The sequence below is a fragment of the Anomaloglossus baeobatrachus genome, chromosome 3 (genome assembly GCF_048569485.1).
Source record: "Anomaloglossus baeobatrachus isolate aAnoBae1 chromosome 3, aAnoBae1.hap1, whole genome shotgun sequence".
NCBI lineage: Eukaryota > Metazoa > Chordata > Amphibia > Anura > Aromobatidae > Anomaloglossus > Anomaloglossus baeobatrachus.
In genome coordinates, this window is record NC_134355.1 from 228,210,678 (window position 1) to 228,232,973 (window position 22,296).

At 43.6% G+C, this 22,296-nt stretch overlaps 1 protein-coding gene across 1 annotated transcript in view; it reads left to right on the forward strand.

Moving 5' to 3' along the window:
* The window catches only part of RNASET2 (ribonuclease T2), a 422,090-nt gene extending 405,431 nt beyond the window's left edge, over positions 1 to 16,659 (forward strand). Inside the window, exon 10 of the mRNA XM_075339751.1 lies at positions 16,281 to 16,659. Within this exon, the coding sequence (XP_075195866.1) occupies positions 16,281 to 16,466 (186 nt within the window). The 3' untranslated portion in view covers positions 16,467 to 16,659. The remainder of the gene's footprint in view (positions 1 to 16,280) is intronic.
* Positions 16,660 to 22,296: the final 5,637 nt, after the last annotated feature.

A 22,296-nucleotide genomic window follows, 5' to 3' on the forward strand; every position in this document is an offset into this window, starting at 1 on the left:
AGCCCACCCACCAAATCACTGTAGCTGTCATGAGGTCCTCACTGGAGGGTCCGGAATTTTTTTCAGTACACCTCTGGAGTCAGCTGATACTTCCCTATTAGGGCCTGCTTTATGGCCTCATAGTCTCCACTCTGCTCTTGAGGGAGACTGGCAAACGCGTCTGGGGCCTTGCCTCGCAGCCCTGGGGTTAAGTATCGGGCCCATTGTGCTGGGGGCAACTTGTACTGCAAGCAAGTCTTTTCAAATCCCCTCAGAAAGGTGTCCAAATCCCCGTCCTTTTCCATCACAGGAAAGTGCTCCGGTCGGGGCTTAAAGCTGCTGGCATTATTGGACTCACCGTTCAGTGAGGAAGATGTCTGCTGCCGGGCTTGGATGACCTTCAATTCATGGTCTCTCTGAGCTTGGCGCTCTCGCTCAGCTCTCTCCTGATATTGCTGAATGACACCCAGCCGTCCCTCCCGGTCATCTGCAGCGAGTTGCTGTAGAGCCATCTGCTCTTAGGAGTCCATGCTGCCCCGGTCGCTGCTCTGGCTTGAAGCTGCAGAAGGGTCCCTGGTCGCAGTATCATCCAGGGCTTGGCTTGTCTCCCCGTCATCAGCACTGGGGGAACGGACTTGCTTTGCATCCCATTGTAACAGTTCTTTAATGAGGTCTGGCTTGTTTTTGCCATTGACATAAATCTCTCTGGTTGTGCAGATGGCAATCCGAGTCTCCTTCGTGTGCTGGCTGTACCAGGCTTCGGTCAATGCAGCCATAATTGCCAAATAAAAGATAGGCTAGAAAAACAAGAGAGAAGGGAGGGGGTAACTGCTACACGTATAGTATTGTTCCAGATATATTTAAACACTGAGTTCGATCCTCAAAACTTTTGGAAGTTTTTAGTGAAAAGGATGATTGCTTAAACCAGATCACTAATGCTCTATATCACACCACTTGCCACCAATTTGTCTTGAACAGCCGGGGGAGTCACTCCTGATATCCCGCAGCTGTTCGCTGATTAGTCCCAAACACGACTACTCTCTAGCGCCCCCTTGTCGGCAGGCCACTTTTGGTACTGCAGGACAATGAACAGAATGAGGCTGCTGAGCTGATAATGCCAAATATTGGAGGTCTCACAGCAAGGGTAAATGTATATATCACCGATTCCCGCTAATTGAATATATATATATATATATATATATATATATATATATATATATATATATATATATATATATATATATATATATATATATATATATATGTATATATATATATGTATATATATATATATATATATATATGTATATATATATATATACACATCGGTACCCTTAATGATAGCACTCCAATAATTCTATGCACTAATAATTACGCTGCCACCACCCAGCTTTTTCGGGTTAACTGGGGACCCGTTTCAGATAGCATATGGCCCTTCGGGTTTTTGGTTTTGTATATAAAGCATGAGGAAAGAAACTATTAAATTTTATATATTTAATCCGAAAATAGGCAGTGTTTAAAAAATAATACATACAAGATTTTAAAAAAGGGAACAATACGAATACCGTATAGACAGTTACATAAAAATAAAAAGGTATAAATGTGAAACTTACTAAACTCGTGCCATAGAGGTGACGTCTGATTTTAGGGAGGGAAGGGACTCCAAGAGAAGATGGTATAATCTGTCAGCCTCACCACTTACGGATGCCTTTCACTACTGACTGACCCCTCAAGGAGCCAGTCTCTCTTATGCCTTAGGTAACCCCCCTTCTCTGTGACCTCATTTTACAGTCTCATGTGGGCTGTGCCGAGATTGTCCCAAAGGTTCCTTAATTCTAGCTATTCACATATGTTTGCCCCTGGGCCACACAGGTGAAAGATATTAGCGTCATATTTTATATCTCGATTTTACATTTACATAGATACCAAACACCACGCATCTAGTACGATTTTACTGGCCAATACTAATTTGTCGTGATACCGGCGATCTCCCCGTCAAGCGAAACGGTGCGCTCTACAGAGATTCTGGCAATATGTTTTTCTTTATTTTAGCATTAACGTAGCGCTTAAAAACTGTTTTGGGAAGATTTCCCTCCAATAGAACAAAGGATTTGTCTTTCTTTGCATCCTTTAGTTGCAGTTCTACCATCACCCAAAGTCATAAATACCTAAACTTTCAGGCCGATCAGATAATCGTCATGACGATCTGTGGCTGATGGCAAAGAGGGGGGTGAAGACCCTTCAAGAGTTTTACATGACAGTGCCCGCAATCTATCTCAGCCAAATTTGCTTTCCAAAATTAAAATATTGCTCCTTCTGTTCCGAGCCCTCCCATTTCTCCAAACAGAGGTTTCTTACCACATGTGGGGTATTAGCGCGTTCATAAGAAAGTGGGTAATAACTTTTGGCATCCATTTTGTTGTGTCATTTCTTCTAAAAGTGAATACATTTGGGGTAGAGCAACATTTTTAGGTAAAATTTTATTTTTTGCTTTTTTTCATTCCACATTGCTTTAGTTCCTGTGAATCACCTGAAGAGTTAATAAACTTCTTGGAAGTTATTTTGAGTACTTTTGGGGGTGCAGTTTTTAGAATGGTGTCATTCTATGTATTTTCTGTCACCTAGGCCTCTCAGTCGTTTCAAATGTGATGTGGTCCCTAAAAAAATGGTTTTGTAAATTTTGATGTAAAAATGAGAAATTGCTGATAAACTTTGAACCCTTCTAACTTCCTAACAAAAAAAAAGTTTCCAAAATTGTGCTGATGTAAAGTAGACATTTGGGAAATGTTAGTTATTAACTATTTTGTGTCACAAAACTCTCTGGTTTAACTATATAAAAATTCAAAAGTTGAAAATTGCTAAATTTTCAACATTTTTGTCAAAATTTTAATTTTTTTCATAAATAAACGCACAAAATATTGTCCTAAATTTAGTACTAACATGAAATCCAATATATAACGAAAAAATAGTCTCAGAATCACTGGGATCCGTTGAAGCGTTCCAGACTTATAACCTCAAAGTGACACTGGTCAGAATTGCAAAATTTGGTCTCGTCATTAAGGTGAAAATTAGCTCCGTCACTAAGGGGTTAAAGATATTATCAAGCAACGTTATGATGGTTCTCGGAAGAATAATGGGAAGAGTTAAATTATTTCTAATATATTTCCTAATATTAATATTAATATATTCAGAAGGTTCATTAATTCCTGTCTTGGTAGATTATGAGATGTTTAGAGATAGGAAGTTAACAATTGATTTTTTTTCGGGACCATCAATCAGATGGGAACAGTTATTGATGCCTAATTTTTCCCATTTGGATACTGGGAAATTAGGGGGGCTATCTGGAAAATCAAGATAGGAATCTTTTCCAGCTGATAAGTATTCATATTATGTTGAGTTAGTTTAAAAAAAAAAATAATTCTATGCTAAAATTGTAGCGGTTATGGTTGGGTGGATAGGTAGGGATCAAGCAGATGAGCTATTATCAATGAGGGTAATGGTGTAACAGACAATTTTTCAATCGTTATTGATTTGTCATGCTCTCTACTCTGCAGTGGATGGATTTATAGAAATTCCATGCCCACTGTGCTTCTTTTCTCTGCAGCATAAGCTGACATGCGGTGCGGCTTCCCTAGATGCAGCACATCACTCTTATGCTGTCTATTCAGCACAGGAGATGCCAGTGTATTCAGCTGGGAAAATAGCGAAGTTCACAGCGCCCCAAACCCTGATCGTGGGCACAAGCGGTTGTGGTATTTTGGCAGAAAATGCTTGCATCTATTTGTGGTCACAGGTGGAGGACCGTGGGAACCTCCAGCTGTGACCGCAAATCACCTGAGTGATGTTACCACTGATTGCATGGCTCACTCAGTCTCTGCTTGCAGCTCACAGCAGGCTGTCATAGTTCTATGACGCTCGCTGTCAGCCTCAGCTGTAGCAAAGCTGAAATCGTCATGGGATCTCATGTGAATTAAGTCAGACCTGCAAGGGTGTTTTGGTGGTTAATAAAGTTGGGAATGAGGGTGCTTTTATGGTTTTTTTTGTTTCAAATTAAGTATGCTTTCAGTGTTTGTGCTTATTTACTTTCACTTACAGATTAGTAATGAGGGGGTGTCTCATAGAGGCCTCCCATTACTAATCCCAGGGTTTAGTGGCAGCTATGGGCTGCCATCAACCCCTTATTACCCCAATTACCAACGCACCAGGGCAATCAGGAAGAGCCAGGTAAATTGCTGGCTTCTCGCATCTAATGGATTGATAATCCCAGATGGCTGCAGGCTGGTATTTTTAGGCTGCGTGAAGGGGCAATAAACCTGGGTCTCCCTGGCCGGAGAATACCAGCACCCAGCTTTCGGGCTTTATCATGGCTGAGTATCAAAATTGAGGGAACCGCACTTTGAATTTTATAATTATTTATTTAAATAATTAAATAATATTAACAAAAAAAGCAGTTTGTGGTTCCTCTTATTTTGATACACAGCCAAGATAAATACACGGCTGGAAGCTGCAGCCTGTGGCTGTATGCTTTATCTGTGCGGAGTATAATATGGGGTGTTCCTACACCAGTTTTTCTATTTATTTTTACTGTACGATATAGACCCACAGACAGAGTCTTTTGTTTGGTTGCAGTCAGACACTGTCACATAGGCTGAGGGTGCATCTGACTGCATCCAATCACAGATGTCAAGACTACTGGTGTTCGGGGAAAGCGTGCATATGAATGAGTAAGAATGAGTGGCCACGGGAGCAGTTACAGCCGTGTCGGACACTCTAAGTGAAGTGCTTGCTTCATTCTTATTTTCTTTTATTTTTCCTTTTATTTATTTTTTTATTTCCTGACTGCCGGATCATTAGCTGGAAGTCCCTAAGAATTCCAGGCCCGGCACTCGGTACATTAGAAACCGTACAGATCTGGACTTTTACAGTCTGGGTCTGCCCATCACTAAAGGCAACACTAAATGAGAAATTGAGAGAAACACAATTTAAAATCATCCACAAAGCTATATATGCACTTAACTTGCCTGCCTCCTCAAGCCAGATGGACTGTTATGCTACCCAAAATGCAAAGATGCATCAACAGACCTGTTGCATGGACTATGGACATGTCTAACAATGCAAACATTCTGGTACCAAATTATTAGATGCATTGAACAAATTTGAGACATACAGTTGAAACCAGAAGTTATACACTAAACACATATGCATGTTTCTCTTTTTATCTGACATGAAACCAGAGTAAACCGTTCCCGTTTTAGGTCAATTAGGATTACCAAAATTATTTATATTTTCCAAATATCCAGAATGAGAGAGCGAATGTTTTAAGGCATTTTTATTACTTTCTGCAAAGTCAAAAGTTTAGTATTTTGTACCATTGACTCAAGCCATACATTTTAAGGGCAAACATTTTGCATATCCTTCCACAAGCTTCTCACAATAATTGGTAGGAATTTGGACCAGTTCCTACTGACAGAACTGGTGTAACAGCCTTGTTTGTAGGTCGACTTGCTCGCACCTGCCTTTTCAGCTTTGCCTATACATTTTCAACAGGATTGAGATGAGAGCTTTCTGATGGGCCACTCCAAAACATTGGCTTTGTTATCCTTAAGCTACTTTGTAACCAGTTTGGCATATGCTTCGGGTCATTGTCAATTTTGAAGACCCATTTCCGCGCAAGCTTTAACTTCCTGGCTGATGTCTTGAGATGTTTCAGTATTGCCACATAATCTTCTTTCCTTATGATGTCATCTATTTTATGAAGTTGTAACAGGGTGAAAATGTACATAAGATAAACTTGTATTTTAATGTATTGTATATATATTTATGCTATAATTTAAATAGCCACTAGGTGTCACTAGAGGGCAGGCACACTGCTAGACAGTAAGGGGTTACATTAGGTTTCCCTGGTAACGTAGACTGATAGAGACAGTTGAAAATTTCAGTCAAGTTCTGAGGGACTGCGCAAGAGAAAGACGGCTGTCATTTCACCGTGTTTGGATTCATAGGATTGCCTGTTTTGTTTTGTTTTTTTCTTTTGTGGACTGCTTAATCGTTTTTTTTTTCCTTGGAGCTCCTACTGCTGACGAGGGGAATTCATCTGAGTGAATTTTTCTCCAGAAACTGTTTGGATAAAATCATCTAAGAGTGAATCAGAAGCAGTCTGAGGGGACGGACGCCATCTTGGGTGAAGGACTTCAGTGAGTAACAATTGACCTGAGACCGATTGGAGTATAATAGTCAGTCAGGGACAGATAGATAGGATAAAGAAGAAGGAAGATTATTATTCGACAAATTATTCACTGAGAAGGATCTGTGTTTGCTTGCTTATCCTTAGGCGTTTGCTCTGAACCGGAAGTTATTAGAGGATAAGCAGTGTTGTGCTGATAATGACAGACTATTCTGCCTTTCTTCATCACACTGTCTGGGGGCAGTGAGGTGCAGAGTATTGAATAGAGGTACATTTAGAGCTAGTGGTACAGGTATAAAGGTAGATGTACATATATTTACTTGTTTTTGGCTGTATAAGGGAAGGTGGCTGGGTACCCTGATTGAATTGTAAACATAAGAGGAGGTGGTTATAAGATTATATCCTTGGAGGGATCACGTGCCATTATCTGTAGTAGTGCCCCCGGGTAAGCCCCATTAATAGATAAGGGAGGGAGCGGTATAGTGGGGGGAAATATAGTCCAGTTCATCCCTACAGACCGACACTTCAAGTCCTCCAAGTTTCTAAACTCTTATTGTTTATTCCGGGCTGTTGTGGCCCATAAGTTGTAAGAGAACTGTTTTTTTTTAATAAAGAAAAAAAAACTGTTCTTCACCATCTTTGTGTCCCTGGGTTTTCCATAGTGCCATCGTATCTTAATAATTATCACAACCGGCATTCAGTCATTACATAGTACACCAGTCCTTCCTGCAGCAAAACAAACCCACAACATGATGCTGCCACACCCGTGTTTCACACTTGGGATTGTTTTTGTTAGAGTTCAAAGCTTCTCCCTTTCTCCTCCAAACGTAATCATGGTCATCATGGCCAAACAGTTCAATTTTAGTTTTGTTAGACCACAGGACATGTCTCAAAATGATGGTCTTTCTTCCTGTGTGTATTTACAAACATTAATCTGGCTTTTTTATGTTTCTTTTGGAGTAATGGCTTCTTCCTGGCTGAGTGGCCTTGCAGCCCATGTTGATACAGTACTCGTTTCACTGTGGATAATGACACTCTCTTACAAGCTTCCGCCAGCATCTTCACAAGGTCTTTTGCTTTTGTGGTTGGGTTGATAAGCACATGTCTGACCAAAAGACGCGTTAGGCTCGCCAGATGAGCAGGGATTTTAGTGGACCCACTAGGCCGCAACACACAGAAAACCCAGAGAGGCTTGACTATGGATCCGAACCTGGTTTTCTCCAGAGCTTCTGATGGTGGAGGTGTTACGCTGCAGGTAGGATATGGGTGCAACTTGGGAAGACTGGTGTCGCGTCGACTGGCCCAAAAGGTATGGGAGCGACAGTCTCTGATATAAAGTTGCAGCAGCAGCTGATGTAGAGGTTCCATTTGGGATGATCGGGTGGATGAATAGATGGCAGCAGCTGGTATAGCGGTTCTGTCCGGGATGGATGAATGGCAGCAGCTGGTGATGATACTTAGTGGCAACAGGTATTGTGGTAGACGGCCAATTTGGTGGCTCGCAGCAGCAAGTAGTGGGAGTGGCTCTCTGCAATACAGACATGTATCACTATGTGCCTTAAGTACCTACAGCTTCCCAACTGACCTGAGAACACTTCCGGGTTCGGAGAGCGTTGGGCCTTTAAGAAAAGGGGTGTGGCCGTGAGCACGTCGTATGGGCAGAGAGTGGAGCGCTGCAAGGTACACAGACACTCCGGGAGGCCGCAGCATGAGACTGGACCCCCACAGCAGGATGCCCAGACAGGTGAGAACGCCGGTTTCCTCACTGGGGGAGGGAAGCAGGAGTATGCGAAGAAGCTAAGGTGGGCGTTACAGCATGTTCATCTCTGGTACACAGAAGCCGTCTCCTTCCTGAACGATATAATGGCTGGATATTCCCATCTTGTTTGTACATGCATATAATTGTTTGAACAGATGAACGAGGTGCCTGCAGGTATCTGGAAATTGCACCCAAGGATGAACCAAACTTGTGCAGGTCCACAATCCTCTTCCTGAGATCTTGTCTGATTTCTTTTGACTTTCCCATGATGCTACACAAAGAAGCAGTGTGTGTCAGGTGTGCATTAAAATTAATCTATAACTGTTTCTGTAACTCAGATGCTGCTAATAAACCAGAAGCTTTCAAAGACTTGACTTCATCATATGAGCTGTCCCATATTGTTTAAAGGCATAGTAATCTTAGTGTATATAAACTTTTCACCTTGCAGAAAGTAATAAAAATCCCTTAAAACATTCTCATTATTCTGACATTTGGCAAATATAAATATTTTTGGTTCCTAATTGGCCTAAAACTGGAAAGGTTTATTCAGATTTCATGTCAGATAGTGAGCCAAACATTCATATGTGTCTTTTTAGATAGGGTATATACACTTGTGATTTCAACTGTAAGGTTTACTTACTCCCACCTTATGATCATGTTCCACTAGTGGGATGACAACACCACAAGCTTTAAGAAATGCAAATAAGCCCCCCAATTATTACATAAAATGGTATTGTTAGCCAAGAGACTGCTTTTTGAACACTGGCTGAAACACTCGTATGTAGATCAGCTGAAAAATAAAATGTACCGTATTTTTCACTTTATGTACGCACTTTTGTTCCCCCAAATTTTGGGGAAAAGTAGGGGGTGCGTCTTATAATCCGAATATCCGGGGGCGTGTAATATATAGATATATAATATATAATATATATATATATATATATATATATATATATATATTATACTACAGAGTCCAGGGGAGGTGGGGGCAGCTCTGGAGTGATGCTGGGGGCTGGTGAAAGCTGCAGGAGGCAGCGTTAGATCTCCTGCTCCCGCTCATATAATATGCACTGCCGCTGTCCATCACCGTGGTGCTGAAACCGCACCGCGGTGATGGGCTGGGGCAGCGGCGCATATTATATCAGCCTGTGCCCCCTTTAATGGCACATGCCCCCCCTGTGTTAGATATGGCCCCCATGCTGCTGCCCATAGTAAAATAAAAAGCTCTTTATTTGCCTCCTCCAGCGCTGATCTCCCGGTCTCTCTGCTGCCGCTGTGATCAGGCACGCAGAGATGATATCACTCTGCTGTGCCGATCACATGACTGGCACCGAGAACCAGGAAGTGCAAGAGCTCAACAGCACGGAGGGAGACACGAGTGAGGACAGCACTGGAGAAGGTAAGGAAAGAGTGTTTTATTTTACTATGGGCAGGAGCAAGGGGGCCATATCAAATACAGGGGGACGTGTGCCATCCATAGGGGGCCATGGGCAGCACAGAGGGATGTGGGCCATCCATAGGTGCTATATATAACATGGGGGGAGGTGTGCCATCCATAGGGGGCCATATCTAACACAGGGGGAGGTGTGCCATCCATAGGGGGGCCATATCTAACACGGGGAGGTGTGCCATCCAAAGGGGACCATATCTAACACAGGGGGAGGTGTGCCATCCATAGGTGGCCATATCTAACACAGGAGGAGGTGTGCCATCCATAGGGGGCCATATCTAACACAGGGGGAGGTGTGCCATCCATAGGGGGCCATATCTAACACAGGGGGAGGTGTGCCATCCATAGGGGGCCATATCTAACACAGGGGGACGTGTGCCATCCATAGGGGGCCATATCTAACAAAGGGGGAAGTGTGCCATCCATAGGGGACCATATCTAACACAGGGGGAGGTGTGCCATCCATAGGGGGCCATGGGCAGCACAGGGGGATGTGTGCCATCCATAGGGGGCCATGGGCAGCACAGGGGGACGTGTGCCATCCATAGATGACCTGTGCCAGCTGTAGGGGATATGTGCCAGCAATAGGGGACTTTTTCCAACACAGGGGGAGGTGTGCCATCCATAGGGGGCCATATCAAACACAGGGGAACATGTGCCATCCATAGGGGGCCATGAGCAGCACAGGGGGACGTGTGCCATCCATAGGAGACCTGTGCCAGCTGTAGGGGATATCTGCCAGCAATAGGGGACGTTTTCCAGCACAGGGGGATGTGTGCCATAAATAGGGGACGTGTTCCATCAATAGGAGACATGTGCTAGCAATAGGGGACGTGTGCCATCAATGGGGGACATGTGGCATCACTGGGGGACGTGTGCCAGCACAAGGGGGCTATATTCAATATAAGGGGGCCATATCCAGATTAAGGGGGCTAATTTTAGGATTGGGGGCTATGAGGGACATATACCCTATATGATTTGTTAGATGGACACTGGCATTATAAGACAGACCCCATTTAACATTAAAAAAAAATTCTCTTTTCCTTCACCAAATTTGGGGGTGCATCTTATAATCAGGTGCGTCTTATAAAACGAAAAATACGGGTATGTAGAAAGACTAGATGCGGAACATAAGAACGTATAAATATTTTTTAATGAATGGAAATTGTTTATTATAAAGCATTATAGTAGGGAGGAAATTGTACAGACTGTTACCCTGTTTTTGTCAGGGTACCATTCTGAAAAATTAAGCGGTACTCTAGACAAGAGGTTGATAATTTCCTGATACGCTAAAATTCCAGATGTATAATTAGAACCTGTATGACTGTAGATAAATGTAACTTATATAATGGTAAAAGAAAGGGGTAAAATATACAATACTGTAAAGGTTAACTTTCATCGCTAAAGTTGTTTCTGTTATATAAAGTTCTGTTTTTTGATAATTTAATAAGATGTTTAAAAATGGTTTTGTAAATTTAGTTGGAAAATGAGAAATTGCTGATAAACTTTGACCTCCTTCTAGTTTCCAAATTAAAAAATAATTATTTCAAAAATTACGCTGATGTAAAGTAAACATGGGCAATGTTTATTAACTATTTTGTGTGAAATAACTTTCTAGTTTAAGGGCATAAAATTCAAAGTTTGAAATTTGTGACATTTTCACCAAATTTCCAATAGTTTGGTTTTTTTTCCCTCCACAAATAAACACAAAGTATTGTACTAAATTTACCACTCACATGAAGTTTAATAGGTCATGAAAAAACAGTCATGTAATCAGTGGGATCCGTTGAAGCATTCCAGGGTTATAACATCATAAAATGACACTGGTCAGAATTGAAAACATTGGCCCTCGTCATGAAGGTGATAACAGGCTGGGGATAAAGGGATTAATTAGCTCATTTACAAAGCGGGACTAAAGATATTGTGTGCAGATAAAACTAGAAAATCTGTGTCCTCAAGGTAATAAGCAGATGTTTCAGCTTCAAAAGACAAGCATACAGTGAAGGAAATAATTATTTGATCCCTTCCTGATTTTGTAACTTTGCCCACTGACAAAGACATGAACAGTCTGTTAAAAATTAACCTACCCATAAAATTACAGTGAGAGAATATTCAAAATAAAATCCTTAAAATCACATTGTATAAATTATATAAATTTGTATTTTGCAGAGAGAAATAAGTATTTGATCCCTCTGGCAAACAAGATTTAATACTTGGTGCTAAAAACTTGTTGGCAAGCACAGCAGGCAGACTTTTTTTTGTAGTTTATGATGAGGTTTGTGCACGTCAGGAGGAATTTTGGTCCACTCTTTGCAGAAAAACCAGGAAGAAGGTATAAGCACAGCTGCAACCAGAGAGTCACTGGAAAATCCAGAGTAATATAAAGCAAGAGAGTTACCACAATTGCATAGAAAACTATGAAAGTTTAATCACAGCAGAAAAGCAGGAGTAATGGAGGTCATGTGGATGCACCAACCCCACGCGTTACGCCACTTTGTGTGGCTTCATCACACATCATTCCTCTGATAAAGCCACACAAAGTGGCGTAACGCGTGGGGTTGGCGCACCCACATGACCTCCATTACTCCTACTATGGTATAGTATATGGGCTGTCCTTGATTTGTATCATCTGGTATTATCCTCTGATGTTCAAATTTGTTTCTGTGCCCTATTATTGTGGCCATTACTTGTCTAGCCTTGCTATTTACAAATACCAGTTCAATCATGTTGTGAGGTTTCTATGTTGCTGCGCCTGATTCATCCTGAGTGGGACACTGTGTCCCCTCTTGTTTTAATGTTTTTAAATTTTTCTGCTGTGATTAAATAAACTTTCAGACTTTTCTATGCAATTGTGGTAACTCTCTTGCTTTATATTACTCTAGATTTTCCAGTGACTCTCTGGTTGTAGCTGTGCTTATACTTCCTTCCTGGTTTTTGTGTGTTTATATTAGGTTGGAGCACGCTCCCATATTACTCTATGGTGGTGCCGTCTCACTTCTGTTTTCTCACTCTCTTTGCAGATCATCTCTAAATCAGTAAGATTTTGAGGCTATCGCTTGGCAACTCAAAGCTTGAGCTCCCTCCATAAGTTTTCTATGGGATTAAGGTCTGGAGACTGGCTAGGCCACTCCATGACCTTAATGTGATTCTTTTTGAGCCACTCCTTGGTTGCCTTGGCTGTAGGTTTTGGGTCATTGACGTGCTGGAAGACCTAGCCACGACCCATTTTTAATGTCCTGGTGGAGTGAAGTCGGTTGTCACTCAGCATTTTATGGTACATGGCTCCATCCATTGTCCAATTGATGCGGTGAAGTAGTCCTGTGTCCTTAGCAGAGAAACACCCCCAAAACATGTTTCCACTGCCATGCTTGACATTGGGGACAGTGTTCTTTAGGTCATGGGAAGCATTTTTCTTCCTACAAACACGAGGAATTGAGTTAAGGCCAAAGAGCTCAATTTTTGTCTCATCTGACCACAGCACCTTCTCCCAATCACTCTCAGAATCATCCAGGTGTTCATTGGCAAACTTCAGACAGGCCTGCACATAGGTCTCACTGCTCAAGGCGGCACATCAGGCACTACAGGATTTTAAGCCATTACGGCGTAATGTGTTACCAATGGTTTTCTTGGTGACAGTGGTCCCAGCTGCCTTGATATCATTAACTAGTTGCCCTGTGTAGGTTTAGGCTGATCTCTCACCTTCATGATCCTGGATACCCCAGGAGGTGAGATTTTACTTGGTGTCCCAGATCAATGTTGATTGACACTTCTTTTGTATTTCTTCCATTTTTTCACTATTGCACCAACAGTTATCTCCTTCTCACCCAGCGTCTTACTAAGGCTACGTTCACATTGCTTGACACTTGTGACTGTTGCGTTGTACAACGGATGACAAGAATTAGAATTCATTGTCGGACTCCGTTGTAAAACGTGAAAGAGAGAACGATCAGCTGATCGTTCACAATAGCTGGCCGCCGACTTTTGAGAGCGAACAGATGATCTCCCGGCGGCCGGCTAATCAGAGCGATCAGCGCTCACAGCAGCCGGCTGCCGGGTGATCAGCTGATCGCTCACAGTAGCCTGGTGATCAGCTGATCGCTCACAGTAGCCGGGCGATGAGCTGATCGCTCACAGCAGCCGTCCGCCGGGCGATGAGCTGATCGCTCACAGCAGCCATCCGCCGGGTGATCAGCTGATCGCTCACAGCAGCCGGCCGCCGGGTGATCAGCTGATCACTCACAGAAGGCGGCCGATCAGCTGATCGCTCACAGAAGGCGGCCGCCGGGCGATCACTTGATCGTTCGGCCGCCGAGAGAGAGCATGCGAAGCGAAATCCTAAAGATTCCGCTGCTCAAAAAACGTTACACTCTGCGTTCCTGCCGCCCGACGGTCAGTCGTTCCATGACTGATCAGTCGGGCGGAGGATGCAACGCAAGAGCATCAGTCACAATCCGCCGCTCATATAAGTCTATGGGACACAATGGAATCCGCCAAACGGATTGCATTGTTTATCAGAGCAGCGGATTGTGACTGATGCAAAACAATGGAAATGTGAACCTAGCCTTATGGTTTAATATCCCATTCCAGCCTTGTGCTGGTCTATGATCTTGTCCCTGACATCCTTAGAAAGCTCTATGGTTTTGCCCATGTTGTAGAGGTTAGAGTCTGACTTAGTCTGTGGACAGGAGTTTTTTTTTATACAGGTGACAATTTGACAGCTGTCTTTAATGCAGGTAACGAGTTGATTTGGAGTGTCTAACACAGGGGTCTCAAACTCGGCTGGGTGTATGGGCCGCACAGAGGAAAAAAAATAATTTGGGGGGCCACATTCTTTGCAGGACAAAGTGATATTTTTATTGGTACCATATATATATATATATATTTTTTTTTACACACCTTTGGATCACTGATTTTGAACATTTTTCACTTGTTTATTATAACAAATGTGCACATTCTTTGTTTAAATATAAAAAAAAAAGATTGTAAAAAAAAAAGTCATGCCTTATTTTGAGGTGTTTTTTTTTACATTTTATCCCTTTCTTGTAACTACTAGTGTTACAATTAGCACTATATAGAAATTTTGACCAACATCTTTTAGTAATGTTCCCCATCTTGTTGTAATGTGCCCATCCTTGTCCCCTTGTAGTATTGTGCCCAATCCTAGTCCCCATCCTACAGTAATGTACTGATCCTTGTCCCCATCCTATAGTAATGTTCCCCATCATTGTCCCCATCTTGTAGTAATGTGTCTTTCTTGTCCCCATCCTATAGTAATGTGCCCATCCTGTAGTAATGTGTCCATCCTTGTCCCCATCTTATAGTAATGTTTTCCCATCCTTTTTCCCCTTGAAGCAATCTCCCTATCCTGTAGTACTGTCCCCATCATATAGTTATCCCATCCTGTAGTAATGTGCCCATCCTACAGTAATGTCCCCATCCTATAGTAATGTGCCAACCTTATCACCATCCTATAGTAATGGCCCCATCCTATAGTAATGCCCCCATCCTATAGTAATGTCCCCAGCCTTATCCCTATCCTATAGTAATGTTTCCCATCCTTGTCCCCTTGTACTAATGTCCCTATCCTGTAGTACTGTGCCCCATCCTAGTTCCCATCCTATAGTAATATCCCCAGCCTTGTCTCCATTCTACAGTAATGTCCCCATCCAATAGTATTTTGCCCTTCCTTATAATGTCCCCATCCTTTAGTAATGTCCCCAGCCTTGTCCCTATTCTATAGTAATGTACCCATCCTGTAGTAATGGGGGGGGGGCAGTGGCGGCGGCTGAAAGGGGTCAGTGGCGCTATAACTTACCGATCGCTCCCCTCAGCTTCCACAGACGTCGGAGTGAAGCTGAGGGGTGTGGTCTCCAGCCCCAGATCCACAGTGATTGGAGAGATCGGTCACAAGACCGGTCTCTCCAATCAGAGCTGGGGGCGGGTGAAACAGCGAACCCAGCTCCAGCCAATTATTAGTGCTACAGCTGCACTGATCATGGCTGGATTTCAATGTTTCAGCCATTTTCAATGGCTATGAAACATTACAGTGGCTGTGATTGGCTGAGCGGCGTTCGTCAGCCAATCACTGCCTCCGTAGGTCCGGGGAGGAGACATCACCCCTCCTGAGGTCAGGCAGAAGTCCCCTCCTCCCCGAATCTAAGGTATTTGCAGCGATCGCAGCCACCGAGGCTTCGGGGCTGCGATTTCGTCATGACGTACCCAGTATGTCATAGGTCGCTAAGGGGTTATGTGCTGTCCTTCACATACACACACAGAAAAAAAAAATAAACACACCATTCTTCTCACCTGTCCCGCGTTCCCTCAGCTGCCTCATCTCTGCTTCTTGCTGTCTGCAGGCCCGTGCCCCCGTTCACTATCGCAGCCGGTGCAGGGGCCGCAGCCCCTGTCAGCGATTTATGTTATGGACTCTGAGCGCAGCGCCGGCAAAACATTCATCTGACATACAGCGCAGACAGTGGCTGTGGCGCCTGCACTGGCCGCGATAGTGAACAGGGGCACGGGCCTGCGGGCCGCACGAAGCAGCCTGAGGGGCCGCGTGTTTGAGACCTCTGGTCTAACTGGTCTGTAGGAGCCAAAACTCTTAATGGTTGGTAGGGGATCAAATACTTATTTCTCTTTGCAAAATGCAAATAAAACTATATTTATACAGTGTGATTTTCTGGATTTCATTTTGGATCTTCTATCTCACTGTTAAAATGAACTTATCCCTAAAATTATAGACTATTCATGTCTTTGTCGGTGGGCAAACTTACAAAATCAACAAGGGATCAAATAATTATTTCCTTCACTGTAGGCGTTAGGTTTTCCTTAGTGGCTGAAATTGGGTATAATTTAAGAGACAACTATACTTAAATATCTTTTTAATTATTCTTTAATTGACCTTTCAGAGTGAACATGTACAAACTCTTGGACAAATTGAACTATGTTTTACAAAAGATTTTAAGATGGAAAACTGTACAGAAACTGACGAGATTGAAGACAATCAACAATTTAAATCAGAATCCGATTATGTGTCATTCCATGTTTGTGACAATAATTTGAATACCTTTTATCCACCTGCAGAATTACTATAAACTACTATAAAACCAGTAATAAAAGGTTTATATTTTCGTTTTAAGCTTATTTTGATTTAAAATTCTGTTCTGGATTGATTTTTTTTTTTGTACTTTTGAAATTGCCAGCATTGGTATTGGCATTCTTCATTATTTTTTTTTTGTCACGGGTGATTCATTGATTAACTAAAAATAAACATGCTTTTAAATATTACTATTGTCTATTTTTCTATTGTGCAAAAATGTTGGTTTTCTTTTTCTTTTTTAGCCTTTTCCCTTGTAAACTAAACTTTTGTTGGTGAGGTGTTTCATGAGACTGAGCAGATGCCTTTTCTGTGAGCATTGACTCCAGCTGAATTGGTGCTATCTGTGTTCTACAAACTCAAGATCCCCCAACTAACTCAATGGAGCCTCATTTTCTGAGGGGAAATGTTTTGGTCAAGCTAAGTTAACCCCTTCCTGACATTGGACATACTGGTGCAATCTACAGGGTGGGCCATAAGTATGGATACAACCTGATAAAAGGGAATTGGTTGCTGATATCACCTTACAGTGTCTGGCATATTAGTACGTGGGAGGGACCAAACATTTGAGGCTGGGTGACGCCCATGGCGGCCATCTGCAAAGTCGCCATTTTGACTTCAAGTTTAATTTTTTCAATGGGAAGGGGGTCATGTGACACATCAAACAGAGAATTGCACAAGAAAACCAATGGTGTGCTCATTTTAATGTAGCTTTATTCATTATCGAGTTATTGACAGGTTTGTGACATGGAACAACGATAGTAATCCACTAAAGGATGTGCTCAAAGTGGTGCCCATTGTGTTGAATTGTCAACGCGATTCTCTTCTCCCACTCTTGACACACCGAGAAAGAATGTGCCTATATAACATTCAACTATAGTCAATAAATTGCGATGTGTTTCAGCAAAGCCAGGGTAATTAGTAAAATATCCCTCAGGTAACCATGCTATAATTAGCCATTACATTATAAATACCCAGGGAGAATACACTCTCCTAAATAGAATATGTGATGTATGGGGCCCGGGTAACTGTGTCCCCCTCCCCCATGTGCTGTGTCTTTCCTCACACTGATGAATACAACCCAGGATTAGAGATCAGGGATGTCACCTGACACCAGCGAACAACAGCACTAAACTCTCACTGAACATCACCTAGCTGTAAGCAGGCTGCACTCATCACAGCACGGAGGAGAAGATAAGGCATGGGTGACAGAGAGGGAGGTGAGAAGAGAGTGCAGGGGGAGAGAACAGAGTGCATGAATGAGAGACAGAGCTGGGGGGCAGCAGAGAAGAGAGTGCAGGGGGAGAAAGAGTGCACAGGTGAGATACAGAGCGCGGGAGAGGGGGGGCGGCAGAGGACAGTGTGCAGGGGGAGAGAACACAGTGCACCAGTGAGAGATAGGGGGGGGGGGCGGCAGAGAAGAGTGCAGGGGAAAGAACACAGAGCGGGGGAGGGGGCGGCAGAGAAGAGTGCAGGGGGAGAGAACATAGTGCACGGGTGAGAGACAGAGTGGGGGGAGAGGGGACGGCAGAGAAGAGAGTGCAGGGGGAGAAAAGACTGTGCACAGGTGAGAGACAGAGCGGGGGGAAGGGGGGGCGGCAGAAAAGAGTGCAGGGCAAGAGAAGACAGTGCACGGGTTAGAGACAGAGCGGGGGGGCGACAGAAGAGAGTGCAGGGGGAGATAAGAGAGTGCACAGGTGAGAGACAGCAGGGGGAGGGGTTGTGGCAGAGAGGAGAGTGCATGGGGAGAGAAGACAGTGCTCGGGTGAGATACAGAGCGCGGGAGAGGGGGGCGCAGAGAAGAGAGTGCAGGGGAGAGAAGACAGTGCACGGGTGAGAGACAGAGCGGGGGGAGGGGAGTGCTGAGGGGGCAGAGACGACAGTGCATGAGGGGGGATTATATATTATATAACTCTAGGTGTGTGTGAGTATATGTGCATGTGTATATATATCTCCTATAGACTCACATTGGGGGCTATATATAGTCTTCATTACATAGTATTCATTTATCTGTAAGGTGCTGGGGCAGAATACTGATAGGGAATGTGTGGGCAGAGGGCGGGTCTGGACACTGAGGCTGGGCGGTGCCATCTCGGACTGTGAGGTTTGACACAGGAAGATGTCATGTTTGGTTGAGCTGCAAGTAAACAAAGCTAAAGAGAATAAAGAGATAATTCAAGAGGAACAAAAGTTAGAAACAAAAAAAATAATTTAGGAGTGTTTTATATGACAATACAGCACAGATTAGCTTAAAAAAATTTTTGTAGTTTGTCGGACAACTCCTTTAATGAGCGGTATTTGAGATCCACCCTTTTGGGCTGGGGATATGTAAACTTGTAGAATTGTCTAAGATGTTGTCATGATTACGAACCGTTAACCTGTATGAAATGCATAGACTGACATCTGGTCTACCCCTAACTGTTATCATGGTTCCTCACTTGGGCCCCTGATCCGCAGATTATTCTGCCTGTGCCTGTTTTCAATGTCATCAAGATGGTTTAGAATGTCCCCCAGCTGGATGGAGTGTGCCTGCAGGGCCTGCTGGTGGTCCTCTAGGTCAGGGGTGGGGAACCTTTTTACTGCTGGAGGCCATTTGTAAATTTCTACAAACCTTTAGGGGCTGCACAAAATTATCAATGAGAAAATTACCTGGCTACATTTGATCAAACTCACCCCTACTGTGGTGGTTGGAGCTGCTTCCCTTTGGTGCGGCAGTGATGTTTGGTGATATTGATCATGTTGCTTCTCACAACTGCTTTTTCAGGATTGGCTTGATCTGGAGCGCAGTCAACTCTTTGTGATAAGATTTGTAAATCATATACATCACATATCAGACACTGGGACTGCTGTACATACATCACAGGAGGGGCTGGGGGCATATACATCCCATAGATACTGGGACTGCTGTATATACATCACTTAGGAGATGCTGGGACTGCTGTATATACATTGCAGGAGATGCCCCAGCCCCTCCTGTGATGTATATGCCCCCAGCACCTCCACTGTGACGTATATGCCCCAGCCCCTCATGTGATGTATTTGCCCCAGCCCCTCATGTGATGTATATGCCCCAGCCCCTCATGTGATGTATATGTCCCAGCCGCTTATGTGATGTATATTCCCCCAGCGTCTCCTGTGATTTGTATGCTCCAGACCCGCCTTTGATATATCCATCACAGGAGGGACTGGGGGGCTACAGACAGCACGGGGGGGGGGCTACAGACAGCCCTGGCGGGCAGGCTACAGACAGCACTGGGGGGGCACAGACAACACTGAGGGGGCATGCACATCGCTACTGGGTACTGGGGGGAAACGGACAACACTTGCAGAGCACAGAAATCACTAAGGAGGCACAGACAGCTTGGGGAACATGTACATCACTTGGGGGCACAGCATTGCGGGTGATACACAGCACTTGGGTGGAGTCACACAGCCCTGAGGGAGGGAGGGGCACACAGCCCTGGAGGAGGGGGTGAACAGCACTAGGGGGAGGCACATAGCCCTGGTGGGGGGGGCACAGGTCACAGTGGGAGCGGGCACACATCACAGTGGAAGCTTGCACATTGGGACCGGGAACACAGCGCAGTGGGAGCGTGCACACAACACAGTGGGAACTCACACAGGGGGAGTGGGCACACAGCACAGTAGGAGTGAGTACTGGGGGAGCGGATACACAGCACAGTGGGAGTGCATACTGGGGGAGTAGACACACAGCACAGTCGAAGCGGGCACAGAGAGCGGGTACACAGCATTGCTAGTCGTCTTCTGTAGCACATGTCCTGTTTATGTGAACTCTCCAGTCTGCCTAGGAGGAGGTCCATCTCCTGTTTGGTGAGAATGGCCGTCATGTGTGCCTTCCACTCCCAATCCTTTTCAGGGCTCTTATGTGTCCCCATTCCCCTAGCTCCAGCTCTCCTCGCCTCCTGGCCCGCACTCTGTGTGGTGATTTGATCAGGATAGTGACAACTTCTTGGAGAATTTTGGTGAGGGAGTGGGGAGGAAGGGGGAGAGGGGGGAAACCCCGGTTCTATGGGGTACTCACAGCCCTCTGTCCATCGTCCGGAGGCTTGCATGCGTCCTGGTGGAGGTCCACTGTGGAGGCCACAGCCTTCTCCAGCGTCCACACAGCAGCCGCGGGATGCTGCGGCGCCATCTTGGATCCTGCACCACCGCCTGCGCCCGAGTCCGGAGTCTCGAAAAAGTGGGCGGTGTCGCCTCCCTCGCTCTTCGCTGCTGTCCCCTTGCCCTCCTGATTCGTCTTGCTTACCATCGCTGGAGATTGGGCAGGTTAGTGGGTCTCTGTCTGTGGTAATCATCGTCTAGATGCAGGAGCTCAGGACTTCTGCTTCCTACTCGGCCATGCGCAAACCACGCACCCCAAAATCCCCAATTTTAAAAATACACTATACTGGGTACAGATATATATTTGCTGACATCATATGTTGTATTTCTGGTGACTCCACGTTGTAAGGCCAGAACTTCCTAAGATGGATAAAATCCGGTCCAAAAAAACATATAAATACCTCATCACATGACATTTGGGGGCTCACTCGAGAATCTTTACTGAAGGAAGCCCCAACATGACACTATTGATTAGGAACTGACTGCGTTTTCAGGTCAAATCCCAGCAAAGATTAAGAAATATACTAAACTTCTGCTGATTTAATAGAGAAATTGACTATTTTGCTGCGATACTTACATATTTTGCATTTTGTTACAATAATATTTCTTGGAAGACAATCCATTTAACTTTTAGATGTTTTTATAATAAATATCAGCATCCTTTCATTGGAGTATCGTATCTGGTGAACAAGTCCTTGAACTTAAAAATATAGACTCAGGAAGTGTATTTAACAAATAAATGGGAATACCAATAAACATATTAAATCCCCAGTGCATTTATGACTCCTATACCATACCTACAGATTAAGGCTATGTCCGCACTTTGGTCGTCCAAAACGCATGTCAAAACGCACCCTCTGGCATTAATTAATATTGCCAAAGTTGCTTTTGACCACAAAATAGCGCTAAAAACGCATGCGTATTTACCGCGTTTTAGTTGCGTTTTTAGCGCTTTTTACATCCTTTTCCATTGCGTTTAGAAAGATGCGTTTTGAACATAAAGACACTGCTTAATAAAGTTTAAACAGTCAAACTCAATGAAAAAAGGGGAAAAAAATAACAAATATATAATTAATGAAATATTAATGAAAATAGATATATTTCATATAATTTTAGCAATTTAATACTATTTAGCGGTAATATAGCAATAATTTTATTTAATAATATAATTGTCGGACTGTGTATGTGTGTAAAGGGACATATTAGTGTATTTTTTTAATGTCAGGAAAGCATGCGTTTTGTTTAAGCAAAAAGCAGTGTTTCTGCAGCTAAAAAGCAGGTAAAACGCTGGAATTTTGATATTGGTTGCTTTTTGCTACTTCTCATTGACTTCAATATTACCAAAACGCAGCCCAAATGGCAAAAACAATTGACATGCTTCTTTGAACGCATGGTTTTTGCCACAAATTAAACGCAGCATTTAGAAACGCTAAGTACGGACAGGAAATCCCCATTTTCTATAGAATTTGCTGGAATATTAAAATGCATGCATTTCGGCATGAAAACGGAGCAGTTCAAAATGGACCTAAAAAGCAGCTGAAACGCAGGTGGAAACGCAAAGTGCAGACATAGCCTAAATGCACAAGAAATATATTTGAAAAATCTATAATTTTATTAGATCAAAAATAGGTAAAATACATATTGTTTAAAAGGTTTAATGCAGAGTTTTTACAGGTGAAAAAAATTCCCTTAGGGTATATCAATGA